A 17554-nucleotide genomic window follows, 5' to 3' on the forward strand; every position below is an offset into this window, starting at 1 on the left:
GTGTGACCTAGGAAAATTTCTTTGAAAGTGTGATAAGCAGCTGGGGAGACAGTGGTCATGTGATTTCGCTGTTCCATTGTTTCCCGAGGGGGCCACACTTGCGCAGTTAAAGCCACTGCCTCACACACCTGCTGCCTCTTTGTGCTGCCTAACAAGTTTGCTTCTAAACTGATCACTAGTTAAGACCGTGATATAAGCAACTACAATTGTCTGGCTATATTGATGTTTTCCATTAAATTTTTCAGAGAATAATAACACTTAGTAAAATCTCTAAATTAAATTCTCATCATATTTCAGATCTAACACATTTTAATCAGTTTGCTTAAGAAGCTAATTAGTTTGGTAAGAGTGTAAATCAGCATATGGGAAGATTACTGAATATAGCTGAGAGCAAATCAAGGCACATCAGTTTACAATGTGCTAATTCCAACTCCTCTTCTTAGGAGGAAGGACATTTAAAAACAAGAAAAATCATTACACATGATCATCTTAGGGGGGAAAGTAACACAATGGGATCTTGTGTAAACTGGAGGCTGAAACTCCAACAATCAGGGAGGGACAAGCCTGGTCCAGAGAACCTGACACCACAATAAAACGGTACAGAGGCCTCTGCTAGAAACGCAGATCTCATTCATCCAGAAGCGACAGGTGAAAGAGTTTATCATTGTTCTTATATGTTCATTAAAAGGTAGAAATGTAGATCCACTTACTGAAACTGGAATACTGATGGTAAGGGAAACTATTTTTAGGGCAAATTGAAACAAAAACACAAAAAACAACTCTGAGAGTACACTTGTGAAATTCATCAAGACCAAAATAACAAGTTTCACTGTTTTAGATAAATGACTGAATCAGACTGGGTGGCTAACAGGTAAAGTGCACAGTCACCTGAGAATTCACTGCAAGGAGGGTCAGTGAGACACTGTCCTGGACAAACACTAATTAAGAATGTGACCCAGACCCAGCCTGAAGAAGAGCCTAAATCAGGGTCTCAAAGCGACACACCGGATTGCTTTGATTGTCTTATAATTTAAACACTTCCTTCAGCCCAATGATCTACTTTAGTGTAATTTAGGGAAGTTGTGAGAAAATCAGGCCCAATGAGCAGGTATCGTCCTGGAATCAATCAACAGCAGAAAAAAAAAACCAGATAAATGCACAGGTTGATCCTTTCATTCTTTCCTTGACAAATAGACTCCAGCTACATCATTTGAATTACAAGACCACGATTCTATATAAACAAAATAAATCATAAAAATAATCATTTGCCAAGGAGGGGAAGGTCTTGGCAGTCCACATAAACCAGACAAGAATACACAGCACAGAGCAATTCACACACCTTATTTTATGCAATCTTCCCAACAGCCCTCTCGGTACGGGGTGTTAGCATGGCATTATAGACAAAGTCAAGGGATTTGTCTAAGGTCGTATGAAGGATAAGTAAGAAGCTGATACTACAAACAAATCCACATCTCTTTCACCCCCAAAGCTCAATGACATACTCTAATATAATGAACTTGTTGACAAAATTCCATGCCAATCAATCTGGCTTTGGCAATTGCTCTGGGAATTGCTAATCTCTGCTGCCAACCCCACTCCAGAGATGTGACAAAATGACTAAGTATGTGTATTTGGACCTTCCTCAAAGACAGGAGAAAGTGAAGCACACAAACACATCTGTTGATATATTTCATGGTAATGGTAACAATCAAACCAGAAAAAATACTACAAATTAAACTTCACAAATATAAAGAAACTATGCTGGCCAAATGCAATTTTAAATGAATCACCTGAGTGAAATGTGTATGATTCACTTAATATTCACGTGAACTGGGGCTTTTCAAGAGGACTAAGAAAAAAAAAAGGTCAAAGCACAAGCAGATAGACTTAAAGTATATTTAGGTCCAGAAGTGGCTAATTATGTGTCAACCTGACTGGGCCATGGAGTGTCCAGATATCTGGTTAAACAGTATTCTGTATGTCTGGGAAGGTGTTCCTAGATAAAATCAGAGCATGGAAGTCTGCTCTCCTCAGTGTGAGTGGTCCTGGAAGACTAGACAGAACGGAAAAGTCTGAGGAAGGGAGAATGGGCCTTGCCTACTGTCTTTGAGCTGGGACACGGTTTCACCCACCTTCCGACTTAGACTGAAACTCACGCCATCCGTTCCCCTGGTTCTCTGGCCTTTGGATCCGGATCAGAACTCCACCACTGGCTCTCCTGCTTGCTGACTGCAGATCCTTTGATCTCTGTGTCCACAACTGCATGAGCCGATTCCTTACGCTATCTACCTGCTGTCCCTGTCTCTCTCCTCTTCCCCTCTCTCTTACTGCTTCTGTTTCCTTCGAGAGCACAGACTACACAAGCCTCCTCAAAATCAAAATGTAAAAGATTGCCCTGGCTGGTGTAGCTCAGTGGATTGAGCACGGGCCTGAGAACCAAACAATCGCGGTTCGATTCCCAGTCAGGGCACATGCCTGGGTTGCAGACCAGTTCCTTGCAGACCAATTCCCAGCAGGGGACGCATGAAAGGCAACCATACATTGATGTTTCTCTCCCTCTCTCCTTCCCTTCCCCTCTAAAGATAAATAAATAAAATCTTTAAAAAAAATGTAAAAGATTAAATTTTCATTCCAGAACAGTACAGGAAAAAGTAGTAATACTGAAATCAAAAAAGGGTAATGCAACTAAGTCACTCAGTTTTTCTGATTTTACGTAGAAACAAAAGTAAGTTTTCCAACCTGCTGGGCTGCTCAGGACTCAGTAGTCTCGACTCAATTGACTGCCTGCAGCTTAACTGAAACTCTCTCCCACCTCCCACAATGGACACCTGGCACCAGCCACAAAGGCAGCGGTCAGACCTACTGTCCTGTACCTGGGAACAGCCCGTCCTTTACCTAACCCTGAGGCACCTGCCCAGAAGAGCAAGAGACTAACCCTTCCCCCACCCCCTCAGAAACCCCCTGCTTTTTCTTTAAAAAAAAACCCATTCCTGCCTTCCCCCACCCCCAGGGCTGCAGTCAGTCCAGACTTAGTGTGCAAGCGCAGAATCAAGTAAAGGCACTTGGATCAGATCATCCGGTTCCTCCTGCCTCTATTTCTCATGCATTCCTAACAATACCTTTATTTATGTGAATAAAATAGAGCAACTGTTGGCAAACTTTTTCTGTAAAGGAGCCAGGTGGTCAGTATTTTAGGCCACCCTCTGCACTGCAGCTGGACAGCAGTCGTAAACCACACACAAATGCAGGGCCCAGGTGTGTTGTGATTAGATTTTATTTACGGATACTGAATTTGAATTTCATGAAATTGTCACACTACGAAATATCATTCTTCCTTTGATTTTTAAAAAATCACTTAAAAATGTAAAAACTAATCTTGGCTGTGGGTCATACAGAGCTCATGGGTTGTAATTTTGCCAATTTGAGATAGAGGAATAAACAATAAAATTTAAATTAAAAAATATTCTTAAAATAAAGGAACTTACTTTGCCGACCAGACCAGCAGCACCAGGTGGAGACATGTCCACAGTCCTGGAGCTGACGGGGCTCTTTTACACTACCAGTTTGGGGAAGAAAGATGGAAGTCATTCTGAAAGAACTTACACTGACTACAGCTAAAGGGGGTGGGAGAAGGTGAGGTGCAGCTAGTTCAGGGATAGGTGCAGAGTCCCTAAGGAAGAAGGGTTTGTTCTTTAGCATCGGTGGTAGGCAACAATCAGATCACCTCTAAGCAGAAAGAACAGCACCTGGTGGTAGCCTGCTGGACAATGCTCTCTAGGTAACTGGGGAAAGAGCCACCTGGCAGTTAATTCAAAATGTCAACACATGGTCAGGGATGAGCTGTCTTCTGTTGCTACTGCCCTGCAGCTAGTTGTTAACTGATCAACGCGTCTTATCTCCTTCTACCCAGCGGCCTGCTGTAATTTAATTTAGGACACCTCAGAATTTTGTTCTTGTCATAACCAAACCTGACCACACACACTACAAATCTGGAAGCAAAAGTACTTCAACATTTTTCATCTCAGCATCAAGAATTCCACAGTTACGGCTCCCTCATTCAATGTGAATTAGCTAGACACCTCAAGTTCTTACCTCTTCAGAAAACTGAGGTATCAGATTTCCAAAATATTTCAGTTAATCAACAAGCACTTAACTATGTATATACTTCCAGTGATTAAAAACTAAATGGGTATGTGCTCTGCTTCACCTCTGTAAGCTAATATGGCTAAGCAACTTTTTCTTGACCAAGTTATTTTCATTTTCCAAGATGATGCAAGGAAGGGAATATCATGGCAGGTAGGGTGGTGCTTCACTGAATCTTCACCAGCACAGATTTGTTTTCCCCTGCAGATGTCTCTCCTCCCACACCCAACCTGCCACAACAGCACTCTTCCAGCTGGTAGCCAGAGTTCAGGTTTACTCTGACATAGATTTGGTGCTTAACTCTGATTATCACCACTATATCCTAAAACTACTCAAAAGAGGACAGTACATGGCTGGTATATATGCTTATAAATTGCTAGCTGGCCTTAATGAGGGTTAGGGGGATGATAAAGGTAAAAATAAAATGATCAAGCCACACCCAGTGCCAAAGTAACATTAAGTTATTCCAGGGGACTGGAACTACAAATGAAATGTACTACAGGACAAAGAAACTAGAAAGAAAACTTCTGAACTAGACCATCAACCCGTAAATGACTGGAAATGGATAGGAAAAAAGTAACATGGGCCAAACCGGAGTGCCTTGTAGCCTACAATGTAGCTAAACTGCATTTTAAAACAGTCACTAGTACAATCATCATTACAAATAAAGGTCAAGTAAGGATACCTTGTATTAAAGTTTATTATAAACAAATATGTACATAGTAAAAGGTCTGAAGAAATGTTGCACTATAATTCTTTTATTTCACTGCTTCTATGCTTCCTAATAACCTGTGATCATAACAAAGAGGGGCCTGTGGTTCACTATTTTACTGATTCTACAGCGCACATTACTCCCCTCATTTAACATGTCTTAAGTCAGGGCCAGGCCTACATTTTTTTCCTTAGTGTATAAAATATGGTGTACCTCACCAACATCTTAGATTCAATGAAACATCAAATCTGTTTTTTTGAAGCCCTAACTGCAATGTCACCCACAGCAGGAACCCCACAACTGCGGGCTTTTTTTAACAGACTCCTCAGCCCAGAATCCCCAGGAGTAAAGATGAAAGCTCCTGCCTGGTTCGGACGCTCTGCAGCTGACTCTCAAGCTCAGATCTGAGAACTTCAGATCCACATCGATCCAAACACAGACAAATGGAGGGGAATTATACAAAAATGAGGCAGATCTAGGCCAAAAAAGCCTGAAGGTAAAATTCACATGATGAGAACTTTCATTCTTTCCTTTACAATGAGTGGCAATGAGCCTGACTCTGGGCCAGGTACCCTATGGGGGTGAGGAGGGAGAGGCCTCAGTTGAATAAATCTGGAAAGAAGATGCTGAGAAAATTCCTGTTTGCTATGGTTACAAGAGTGTTAGGTAAAAATTACCCAGATGTTTGCTTGTTTCTTCATCTACCAAACCAGAATTTTACTTAAAATGTCATAATCCAGTTAAAGTAATGAAATGATGATAGATTTCTATAACCAAGACCACAAAACATCTCCAAACCAGAAAACAAGACAAAAATGACGTTTAGTTCTACCTGCTCCTTCAGAGTTCTACAACTGTTGGTTAAACAGTTGTAACTCAAACTAATTTAATCTTACACTAGGCCATCCATCTAGGAGAAGGAAGATGAAAGGACAGAAATAAATAAATATTACAGACAATGACAAAAATAAAACTAAATACATTTCAACTATAAGTTGAACATAAGTAGGGTAAAGAAGTGTTCAGTTAATACATTGTCACAAGGAAGAGAACAGAAAGAGGCACAAATTTCCATACAGTATAACTACCTTCGTCTCATGGAACTATTTTACATTATATGAGAAGTTACAGGTTCCTATTCTGAATGAATGTTTAAGAATCGCCTACAAATCCACTGCACTTTAGTACTTTAAGTAGTCGGAGAACTGCAAGAGCAAACATAATTCTGCCAGTCAGACCTTCTATGTGAACAAATGTAGAAGAGTGGCTGCAGTTGCCCAAGAGACCTGGACAGCTCACCAATTCTTATTAGAAAAAAAAAGTACACCTGGTACCATGATACTACCTTTACAAAACCTGTAGAACTTAGGATGAAAATCCAGGAACTGACTCACTGCTGTGGACATCCACATGACTCTTCCTCACAAGCCCACAAAAACTCCCCAGGGTTCACCGATGGATGAATGGCTAAACAAAACGCAGCATGTATCCGCAGTGGAATATTATTCAGCTATAAAAAGGAAGCCCTCCTACACACAACATGGGTAAACCCGTAAAACATAATGCTAAGTGAAATAAGCCAGAAACAAATGACCACACATTGCATGACTCCATTTACATGAAAAATGCAGAACAGGTAAATCCATAAAGACAGAAAGTGGACTAGTGGTTGCCAGGGGCTAGAGGAAAGTGGCGGGGTGGGGGGAATAACGGCTTAATGGGCATGAGCTTCCTTTTGGGGTGACGAAAATGTTTACAACTGAACAGAAGTGATGACCACACAACTCTGTGAATGTACTAAATGTCACTGAATTAATTGTAAATGACAAATGTTATGTTACATGAGTTAAACTTAATTTTTTAAAAAAATGAAATGGAAAAAGAAAAATTCAACAGAGTACAACTAGAAAAATCATGAACAGAAGCAAAAATTTGATTAGAAATAAGGAAAATGTAAGTAATATAAGAACAGTTTCAACCAAGAATACTGATGGAGCTGTGCAAATCCAGAGGGAATGGACCACTTAATTTCCTCCTCTAAAAGAAATTCAGCTGACTATATTTTAGGAGCTGAATAAAAATCATAAAACATTTATTTATTCATTTTTCTTTTATTGATTCCAGAGATAGGGTAGGAGTAACATCCATGTGAGAAAGTAACATCAATCAGTTGCTTCTTCCACAAGCCCCGACTGGGGACCGAACCCTCAACCCAGGCAAGTGTCCAGATCGGAATGGAGCCCGTGATCTATGGTTTCTAGGAGAACACCCAACCAAAAGAGCCACACCAGCCAGGGCAACCATAAAGCCTTTTCAAGTTTTAAGATCTTGAGAACTTTGCCCAATCTCCCCAATCAGATTAAGAGAACAAGGCATGCCTGATATGAAATAGTTTGGCCAATCCTGTTCATGAAATAACAACACGCAGAGGTACTGTTTAAAACCCAGATCATCTGATCCCAAAGAAAAGGATCCTTCGGGACTAAGTTCAAGATAATTTTTTGAGACAAATTTTTGCTATTGTATTAAGCTCTAAGCTAGATGGATTTTTGTGAGATCTAAGACCAAAATCTTTTGCTTCTTGGGTCTTATAGCTTTCAGCTTCAGGAAATAAGTACAAAATGAAGAAACAGAGACTCTTACTGCCTCAGACAAAGTAAAGGAGCTTTGTGAGGGCCCAGGCTTCTTATTCATAGCCACTGGGGTAAGAGCAAGAATTGCTGGTGCACAGCAGGCACTTTCACGATTTTAAATGAATATAAAAAATTTTAAATACTGAGACTCACCATTTAAGACCTAAAATATGTGGTGAAAATATTAGACTCTCGTGATCCCCAACAATGAACACTACTTTTTTTGTTGCCATTTAATAATCTCTTAGCCCAACTGTGTTTTCCTTTTTAATGTATCTTCATTAATCATGAAGACACTGATGAGTTGACAATGCTTAAGGTAGCAGTCTACATTAAAATTCTGTTAAAACATCCATTGCGTTTATTTTTAAGTCAGTTTAACCCAGTGGTGCTTTATTCTTAACTCCCTTTATTTATTTTTAAATTTCATTTACTGATTTAAGAGAGAGAGAGAAGGGAGAGAGAGAGGGTGCCAAGAGAAAAACCAACTGTTGTTCTACTCATGCACTCATTGGTTAATTCTTGCATGTGCCCAAACCAGGGAACAAACCTGCAACCTTGGTGTATCAGGACAACATGCTAACCACCTGAACTATCTGGCCAGGGCCAATTTAACTCCCTTTTAAACAGAAGCCCCCCTACAGCAGGGACTTGAGGGGAACCTGGCCTGTGTCCTTTTCAAAAAGTTCACACAGTGACAGATGAATACTAACATTAGTGGGGTGATCACATGTAAGTTATAAAAATATCAAGTCATGCTATTACATACCTAAAACTAATATACCCAATATAAATAAGATGGTATACCAACTACACTTTAAAAAATAAATAAAATGCCTCATTTGTGGACGATTCTGAAAGGTTCACAGATTGAGAATCACCACATTGAACTTTTTTATTTAAAACAAAATGCTAGTCTTTGATATGCCAAGAAAACATTACACAGAATTTGTGAAACAAAGCTTCTAACACCTGTATAAAACTGAAAAGAAATGTGACTTAATTAGTAAATAGAACTCCTCCGGGCAGAGACTGGGCAGCCTTTAAAAGAGGTACAGTGAATACGCCCAAAGCCGGACACTGACTCTGCTGATTTTTTGCTGAATGGCCTAAGTCATTAAGTTTTATTTTCTAAGTTAAGTGGAGATCCCTTGGTACTGTGCAAAACCCTCTGTGAATAGTCACATGCCACTTAATGATGGGAACATGTTTTGAGAAACGTGTCATTATGCAATTTTGTCCTTGTGCCAACATCCCAGAGTGCACTTACACAAACCTAGGCTGGTCTGGCCTACTGTATGCCTCGGCTGTGTGGTATACAGCCTGTTATCCCTAAGCTACAAAGGTATGCAGCATATTACTGCACAAGCCAACAAATGAAGCACAAGTTAAAATGATGCAATCAAGAGATGAGGCTGAGCCCTGGCTGGGTCTCAGGGGGTTAGAGCATTGCCCAAAAGGTCAGGGTCAGGTTTGATCTCCTGTCAGGGCACATAACAAGAAGCAACCAATGAATGCACAAGGGGAACAACAAATTGATGTTTCTTTCTCTCTCACTCTCTCTGTCCTTCCTCTCTAAAAGTCAATGTTAAAAAGAGAGATAAGGTGAACATGAGATATATGAGGCTACTATTTTACAGCATACCTTTTTTAGTAAGTTACAAGAGTACACGCTAAAATAATAAAAAGTATAGGGCATTAAATACATAAACCAGGAACATAGTCCTTTATTATCATTATCAAATACAATAGTATGTACTATACATACAGTGGACCATTGAACAGGGGTTTGAACTGTGAAGGTCCTGTTGTAAGTGGATTTTTTTTCAATAAATACAGTAGACTCTTCACATCTGGGTATCCAACCAACTATGGATCAAAACAGTATACATGGACTGAAACAGTATATTTGATCCACAGTTGCGATTCTGCGGTTGGGAATGTGAAAATACTTTTTTCAATCCAGTTAGTGAAATCTAGGGTGGGAAAGCTGACTGTGGAAGTCACGATTTACACCTGGATTTTCAACTGGGCAGGAATGGGAGCTCCTAACCCTGGTTGTTCATGGGTCAACTGTATGTGCACCACTCTTACACTGCTGGCCACACAAGGCCTATTTACACCAGCATCACCTCAAGCATGTGAGTAATGCCATGCAGTATGTCACTGGATGATAGGAAATTTTCAGCTCCATCATACTCCTCTGGGACGTGGATCTAGCTGACGGAAGCGTCATTATGCAGCACAAGACTGTAAGTCGTGTTTCCCCGAACTTGAAAAAAGTGATAGAATACCACCAATGCCCCCAAGGTGGCCAAGGGATCTGAGACCTACTGTGAGTATCTACTGCCAGGGGAGTTCATATTTTCTCTATAAAACTGGGAAAGATAGATAAAAGGATCTAGTCTTTGGGTTGTAAGAAACAAATGTGCCTATGAAACCACTTGGCACAGTTCCTAGTAAGCAATCTAATAGTATCTAGTTTATAGTATCCATATATATTTTTTATTCCACAGCAGCCATCTTTCCTGATGTATCCATGCATTTTTTGATAAGTAAAAAGAAACAAAGAAAAGCTTCTGTCCACTAAACAGTGGTTCCATATCACACGAAAACAAATTTTTAAGGTAGAGAATAAAAACAAAAATCACAGCTGGATATATAAATATCAAATCGTCAACCCATTCCTAATATTGTTTGGATCCAGGGTCACTCATCCTCATACATGGTACAAAGAGTGGGGACAGGCAACAAATGGGGTGAAGGAAAAAGAAACAACAGCCCATTTATCAATGACACCCAACAACAGTAGGCTGGATAGTTTTAAAAATGAAAGTACGTCCAGTTTAAAAGACATTAAAACTTTACTACAAGTGAGCCAAGACGGCCCTCCACAGTGTTCCAATGCAACATCAACTCCATCCCCGCTTCTTCGGAGCACTCAGCCCTGATTTCCCAGCCGGTGCCCCTCCTGGATCCCGCGACCCAGGTGGCAGCCCCAGTGCAGAGCCTGAGCGCAAGGTGCCTCACAGCCCCGCCCTCCAGCGAGACCCGGGAGGGGACACCTGGAGGGAGACACGGCGCAGGGGCGGCAGCCCGGACCCCCAGCAACTGCGCCCTGGCAGCCCTGGTCCTGCCCTTATCCTCCCCTGGTCGAGACGCACCGGGAGAACCAGGGCACGCCCTGCAACTGGCCCCGGCGTCGGGGTCGGCAGAGGATGAAGGTGAAGGTAGGTTCCCGGCTGCCCGCAGCCGCTCTCTATCCTCCCCACCCGGGGCCGAGGCTCCTTCCGCCTCCCCGACCGTCTCACCGGCCTCCCGCCCGCCTCTCCACCAGGCTCGCCCGGCGCAGTCAGTCTTGCCGGAGGCCGACGGGAGCAGCCGCCACCGCCTCCCGCTCGTTTCTCCGCTTCCTTCCGAGCTCCTCCGGCTTCCCTTCACCCCTGCGAGTGGCCGGAGGAAGCCAGCTCGCTGCTGGGCCTCCTCCCCTGCTTCCCGCCACGACCAATGGGCCCCTGACACTGGGTGCCGCGCCCGCCCCCTGGCGGTGGAGGACCGAGCGAAACAGGCGGGGGGAAGGGCCTGAGAGCCCGGGAAGGCTTCCGAGACGGGTCGGCTGCCCAGGTCCGGTGCTGCGCAGTGTGAGTTTGCCACGTGGGAACCGGGGCTGCGCGGGGCTGGCCAGTAGACAACGAGCCACGCCCTCCTTTCCCCGCCCCCAGCCTGCGGACCGGCACTTTTTTATGCAGATCTTCCGGCAGAAACTTTAAACCAACCAGGCCCAGTCTAAAGGTTACTGGCTAGTGAGAGTGAGATGGCCGTAACAAGCAACCATGTTAGTTACTTTTGACTCCTTAAGAGCTAGCTATCCTATCGTGAAAATACCACCTGGCCTCAGCACTAGAATGCTGGTAACCTTCAATATTGTACTCAAGAAAAAAGTGGTGCTTGTGTTTTGCACGTTAGTTTGTTTCAATTATTTAGCAATACAACAGTTGGAAATGTTTTTCTCCTCTACACACATTCTTTCCACTATTGTATTGATAAATGGGTACTCTGTCCAAACCCCACTGTACAAAACCTGACCCTAGAATAAAAAATTGTTTCATAATTCATATTCATATTGTGGAAAAATTAATAACTATGAACTGTCATTAAGTAGAATACCAGGACACTATGAGGTTGTCAAAATTAAGTGGCATTAAAAAAATAATAAGGTTTGAACGTAGGAAGTACTGTAAAACTTAGCTTTTCTTTGAGAAATATAAAGTGCAGAACTTAAAGAATAGCTGTGTATTTTGGAGTTTGTGTTCCATGTACCAGAAGGAAGCAACAAATGCCTTCTGAGAGCCTTCTTGGTGCCAGTTTGCTGGACACATGCCGGGCCTTTGGGTGTGTGTTCTCATTCAGTGGTCACAACACAACCAAAGTAGGTATTATCTGTGTAATCCTTTAAGAGGAATGGGGGGGGGGGAATGGGAGGGAGGGGGAGACGGGGCAGGGGGGTGGGATGGGAGAAATAGATAAAAAAAAATGTACTTGAAAAGTAACTAAATAAAATTTATTATAAAAAAAAGAAATAAAAAAACCGAGACTTCAAAACTAAATTTAAATAACTTGCTTCAAAATACAGTATAGTAAGTTGTGAAGTTGAAATTTTAGCCTAGCTCCATTTATCTCCAAAAAGCACTTTGTTTCTTATCAAGAAACACATTTACTCTGCACATACCTCCTCAAGCTCCTCCTATCCCAGGGAAGGAATTAGTGAAGCCTCTTGAGTAGGCAGGTCAGGCCATATTTGTCAAAGAGCCTTTTGTTCCATAATGGAATTGGCCTGTATGAAAATGACGTATGACATATTCTTATAGCACACTTGAAACAATTTCTGGGTTGAAAGTGTGTTTACTGTCCTAATTCATCAATGACCATAATAAATAACTTGGAACTCTTCGGTAGGTAATTAAGTTAATAATAGTAAGTCAAATGAAATAGTTGTTGTTTCACCGAAGTAGGAGAAAATCAGAGTTCATAAGCACAACTTGAGGATAAGTACTGTTTCATGAACCATTTGTAAGTATTAGGTATGAAAGAGTGTCTGGCTTACAGTGTAAACTATATTTCTTAATATGGATTTCAATGTTTAAAAGTTGGTAAATCACTTTTTTAGAACACTTTGTAATCAAACAATGGTTTCACCTACCTACTTGGCAAGAAGTGTGGGAGGCAGTAGAAATAATCAGGGTGAAGGACTAGCTTTAGTAACACTACATGTCTTTGCAGCTCATGAGTTTTAGTTCAAAACAGGTGCTGCTGCATTACATAATAGATACTGATAATTTATATTTTAAAGCCAATATTTATTGCACATTTATAGTCACCAGGCTCTCATCCAAGTACTTTACATATATTTAATGTTAAAGTAACTATAAATACAGAGGAGAAAAGTATGAGACTAAAAGGGAAGTTGCCCAAGGTGCTATTGCTAGTATCTGGCAGAGCCAAGATTCAAACTGACATGCCCACCCAGCCTCAAAGCCCATGCCCTGTGAGTATTTGAAAAGAAAACTTAGGCCCTGGCTGGTGTAGCTCAGTGGATTGCAAACCGACCTGCGAACCAGACAATCGCAGTTCGATTCCCAGTTAGGGCACATGCCTGGGTTGCAGGCGGTTCCCTTCAGGCCAGTTCCCAGCAGGAGACACACGAAAGGCAACGATACATTGATGTTTCTCTCCCTCTCTCCTTCCCTTCCCCTCTAAAGATAAATAAATAAAATCTTTAAAAAAAAAAAAAGAAAATTTATTCTCTCTTCAATAGGTGCAGAGTTTTATATAAAACAATAACATACTGCATGATTTTTCATTGAAGGATTATCTAATATTGTTAAATATAAAACTTGATGAAAAGTGAAAAGCCTTAGAATTTTTTTATCCTCATCCTCACCCAAGAATATGTTTATTGATTATTTATTAATTTACTTTTCCCTCACAGGAGAACTTCCCACCCCCGCCTTTTTTTCTTTTGGGGAGAGAGAATTGGAGAGAGGGACAGACAGACAGACATTGGTTGTCTCTCCTATGCACCCAGACCAAGGACCTCTCATATGCCTCCCCACCAAGGACCAGATCCACAACCCAACGTTGTGTGTTGAGTGGGAAATTGAGCCCAAGACCTTTGGGTTTACAGATGATGCTCCAGGTGAGTTACACCAGCCAGGTCAAGTCTCAGAACTTGAATTGGACCCATTCACGAGTAGGATATGAAATTTGGCATCACATTTCTGTATATTAAGTAGTAGATTGTCTGCAAATATGGTCACCAACAATCCGTCCCATTCCTGTAAATGCATGCCAACCTTTACCATGAAAAGGTGGGGTCTGTACTCCTTCCTCCTGAACCGAGGCTGGCCCTGGAGTTACTTTACCCATAAAACTCTGTGGAAGTAATGCTGTGTGACTTCTGGGCTTTGCAGTTTCATTTCACTGTCTTGGGATCTAGTCGCCATGGAATGCTGACTAGTTGACTGAATGAGGGGAAACTACGTGAAGGGAAAAAGAGAGACCTACTTAGGCCCCAACCATTCCAGCCACCCCAGCTGAGGTGTGAGTGAAGCCATCCTGCATGTTCCAGCCCCAGCTGAGCCCCTCGCTGAGCACAGCACATGAGTGACTCCAAACAACTGCAAGTGGGGACTGCCCAGTGAAGACCAGCCAGCCTGTGGAACCTTGAGACATAATTAAGTTGCTACATTTTCTAGTATCTTTTTATAAAGCAATGAATAACTTAAACTTGGAGGAAAAGGTTTGGGGTGGGAGTGGGGGGAAGATGACCAAGTCTGGGAGTAGGGTGTAGGAATATTTTAATATATTTAAGCATGTTTATATCAGGTTATAAAGTCAAGCCTATAGAGAGATGGTCTGCAATGTGCCTAGCTTTTAAGGAATAGCGGGGTGGGGGCGGGGAAGAGAGGTAGAATAATTAAAGCAAGAGTAAAAGTGTCAAATCTGATACCTATACTAGATTAAATATCTTACCCAGGTATGGTTTTAAAATTATTGTTCAGAATGTTCACAAAAATATGCATTCAGACCTCTCAAACTTCATTCAGCCTGTTGGGACAATAAGCCATGGGACAATGACTCCTCTCTTCCTACCAGTTCCTCTCCTGCCAAGCCAGGCCAGTCATCAGACTGAATCCTAGGTGTGTATGTAGACTCCAAAATTCCCTACTTCTGTTTCTTTACAGCTTGTGTTGGCCTACTGAACCAGCTGGACTTTTACCTAAAGGCCTCACCCCAAATTTCCCTCCTTCCATCTCATCTTCATTTTTGTCAGGGAGCAGCCCAGCACCCAGGTCCATGCCCCTGGCCTTTCTCTGTTCTTGCTGTTTTTTGTGTTGGAGTCTCAACCTCTGTCTCACGTTACTCAAGTTGTTTCGGAAAGTCCGATGGATCCGAAGAAAACCCCTGGTGACGTCCAAGTTGAGTACCTGCACTCAGACTCAAGTAGGCAATGAAGTGCCCCTGAGACTACCATACAACATTTTCTGTGTCGTAAACAACAGAATCTGTGCAGAGATACTGAGTACGCCAGTGAAAGAGAAGGTTGAAGTTTATGATGGACTACGTCTTTGGTGGAAAAACACTCCTCACTCCCTTCAGTGTCAGCACTGTAACCGAAGGCAGTCAGGGAGCCCTGGGAGTCTCCCACACTAGCCAGGATGCTACAGAAGGAGGTTCTTACACTGGGTGCACCAAAAGCTAGAAAGATGAATGGACAGGGCCCCAATGCACCAAAACCTAGCAAGGTGAATGGGTTGGACCGGAGCACACCGAGGGCGAGCAAGATGATTGGATAGGTTAAAAAGCCCTCCCTTCTCCTTCCTATGAGAACCACAGGCTTGAGCAGGAAGGGGAGATGGTCTTTTGGTGCAGGGAGTCCACCATTCTCCCAGGTGGGCACCTAAATAAACCTTTTTCCTTCTGCATCAATACCTGCCTCATCAGTCTGTCTTTTCTTGCAGCAGCCGGCTGAGACTGCATTTCGGTTACAGCATCCACAAATCAGCTTTGGAACCATTTGGGAGTGTTCTTGGCTTTAGGGTCACCATAACCCATTTTAACCTGCTTTTTGGGGGGTTAGCTATATACATAAACTATTTTGTTTGTTAATAGTTGTATGTAAGGGCAAAGTAGTATGGTTTAAACTGAAATAACCAGATTTCAGGGCACATTGGATACATTTAAAAAAGGCAAAAGACATATAATCTGAAGAGGAATCAGAGTATGATACATTTAGCATTTTAACATAAATCTTATCATTTCAACCATTTCAAGTGTACAGTCTAGCAGTACTGAGCACATTCATGCTGACGCGCTTCCAGCACTGCCATCCATCTCTAGGACTCTTCGTCTTAACAGACTGAAATTCCGAACCTGTTAGACAAAGACTCCCAATTTCTCTGGCCCTCCACCCTGTGGAAACTACAATTCCACTTTCTGTTTCTATGAATATGACCACTTTAGATGCCCTAAATAAACAACATAGTATAACTTAAGAGCTGGAATGCCCACAGTTTTCATAACAGTGTATCGATATTTGATACATAAGCAACACAGTCTATACAAAATAAGTGGTTTAATTTACACTGAAATATATCTAAGATACAATGAAATCATAACAAATGTATCTTTGCGTGAAGAAGCACTCTAGTTTTCCATCCATCACTACATTTGAAGCCATATACAAAATAATTCTGGACACCATAAAAGACTGAATTTTTCAATGATATCTTTGATTCTACTCTTTAGAAGATACTGTGTTGGATTATCTCTTTTAATAGACCTTGCAGTGTGGGGCCATTTGGCTTTTTGTCTTGGTTATAAATCATAGTAAAGGACACACTGAATATGGTAACCCACATCTAAATTATGTATTAGAATCATGGCTATGGAAGAACTTACCTTTCCCTAAAACTGTACAAGTGCGTATTAAATAGTTGTTACGTGGTTTCTTTAGAAGAATAGTTTATATTTTTACTTTAAAATATTACCTCCTAGAAATATTTCCAACTCAGTATTCTCATCTAAAAATGTTTTTTGAAGTTTTTTATGATAATGTTGCCTGTTTCTATGCCAAGCAAAGATGTAGAAGCCATGGATCAGCCTAAACACACACACACACACACACACAGCATATATAGAATATACACATAGTCTATACAGTATTTTAAAGTACAGGGGTCCGGCAGAAGTAACTTCTGCTTGAGTGTGGTTGGTCGAGTAATAATATGGGTATAATAATTTATAATTTGAACATTTCACCTAAAATGTCACATGGTGTGCTTGAGTGTGATATTGTTATGTTACAGAATTACATGCTTATGACTTTGTAATAAAAGATTTTATAATAAGCCCTGGCTGGTGTAGCATAGTGGATTGAGCACGGGCCTGCGAATCAAAGGATCGCAGTTCGGTTCCCAGTCAGGGCACATGCCTGGGTTGCAGGCCAGTTCCCAGCAGGGGACACATGAGAGGCAACCATACATCGATATTTCTCTCCCTCTCTCCTTCCCTTCCCCTTTAAAGATAAACAAATAAAATCTTTTTTAAAAGATTTTATAATAAAAAAGAGGCATTATTTGTGTCAGACCCTGTATATATTTGTAAGACCTCAAGAGAAAATACTTTTTTTATTGCCACAGAGCAAATGGGAAAATGTGACTACACCCCCAACATTCAAGGGATTCTAAGTGAATGCTTGAAAAAGCTTCCCATTAAGTCATCCAAAAGCACCAGAACACTCTGAGAGGAAGCAACTGAACAAAGTTTGTTTTCCTAAACCGTAATTGCTTCAGCCTGTAACTTCAATTCTTGTTTAAGAACTGAATATGGAAACCCTTTAGTCTAAGTTCCAAACGATTTACTGACAATGTGGTATTTTTATTAAACGTTAAGACCTCCATTATGTTAAATCAAAATGAATCATTTGCTTTGAAAGGTAAAGCAATAGGAATATGGGTAACAAAATAGTATCTAATTGCTGGTATTGTATTAAGACCTGTACTGT

At 41.4% G+C, this 17554-nt stretch overlaps 2 protein-coding genes across 3 annotated transcripts in view; one reads left to right on the top strand and one right to left on the bottom strand.

The window, feature by feature from the left end:
- FAM3C (FAM3 metabolism regulating signaling molecule C) overlaps window positions 1-11014 on the bottom strand; it is a 53481-nt gene extending 42467 nt beyond the window's left edge. Inside the window, exon 1 of one of the 2 annotated variants that reach the window (XM_037139678.2) lies at window positions 10851-11014. The gene's annotated coding sequence lies outside the window, so the exon portion shown is untranslated. Of the gene's footprint in view, window positions 1-10799 lie in introns of both variants that reach the window. The other variant, XM_037139676.2, reaches the window with a different exon arrangement.
- On the top strand, window positions 9726-17056 carry LOC119045055 (uncharacterized). Its single transcript, XM_053669971.1, has 4 exons — window positions 9726-9740; window positions 10427-10718; window positions 13478-13684; window positions 14733-17056. The coding sequence occupies exons 1-4, from the start codon at window positions 9726-9728 to the stop codon at window positions 14957-14959; spliced, it is 741 nt and encodes a 246-aa protein (XP_053525946.1). The 3' UTR covers window positions 14960-17056.
- The last annotated feature ends 498 nt before the right edge of the window (window positions 17057-17554 follow it).

The sequence above is a fragment of the Artibeus jamaicensis genome, unplaced genomic scaffold (genome assembly GCF_021234435.1).
Source record: "Artibeus jamaicensis isolate MK-2021 breed Jamaican fruit bat unplaced genomic scaffold, CSHL_Jam_final contig_540, whole genome shotgun sequence".
Taxonomy (NCBI): domain Eukaryota; kingdom Metazoa; phylum Chordata; class Mammalia; order Chiroptera; family Phyllostomidae; genus Artibeus; species Artibeus jamaicensis.

What these genes read in the sequence shown, in the direction of transcription:
- LOC119045055 (XM_053669971.1), top strand. An exon ending in GGCAGAGGATGAAGGTGAAG is followed by an intron (nt 10,719 to 13,477) that starts GTAGGTTCCCGG and finishes TTTCCCTCACAG; the next exon opens with GAGAACTTCCCACCCCCGCC. An exon ending in GTTTACAGATGATGCTCCAG is followed by an intron (nt 13,685 to 14,732) that starts GTGAGTTACACC and finishes GTTTCTTTACAG; the next exon opens with CTTGTGTTGGCCTACTGAAC.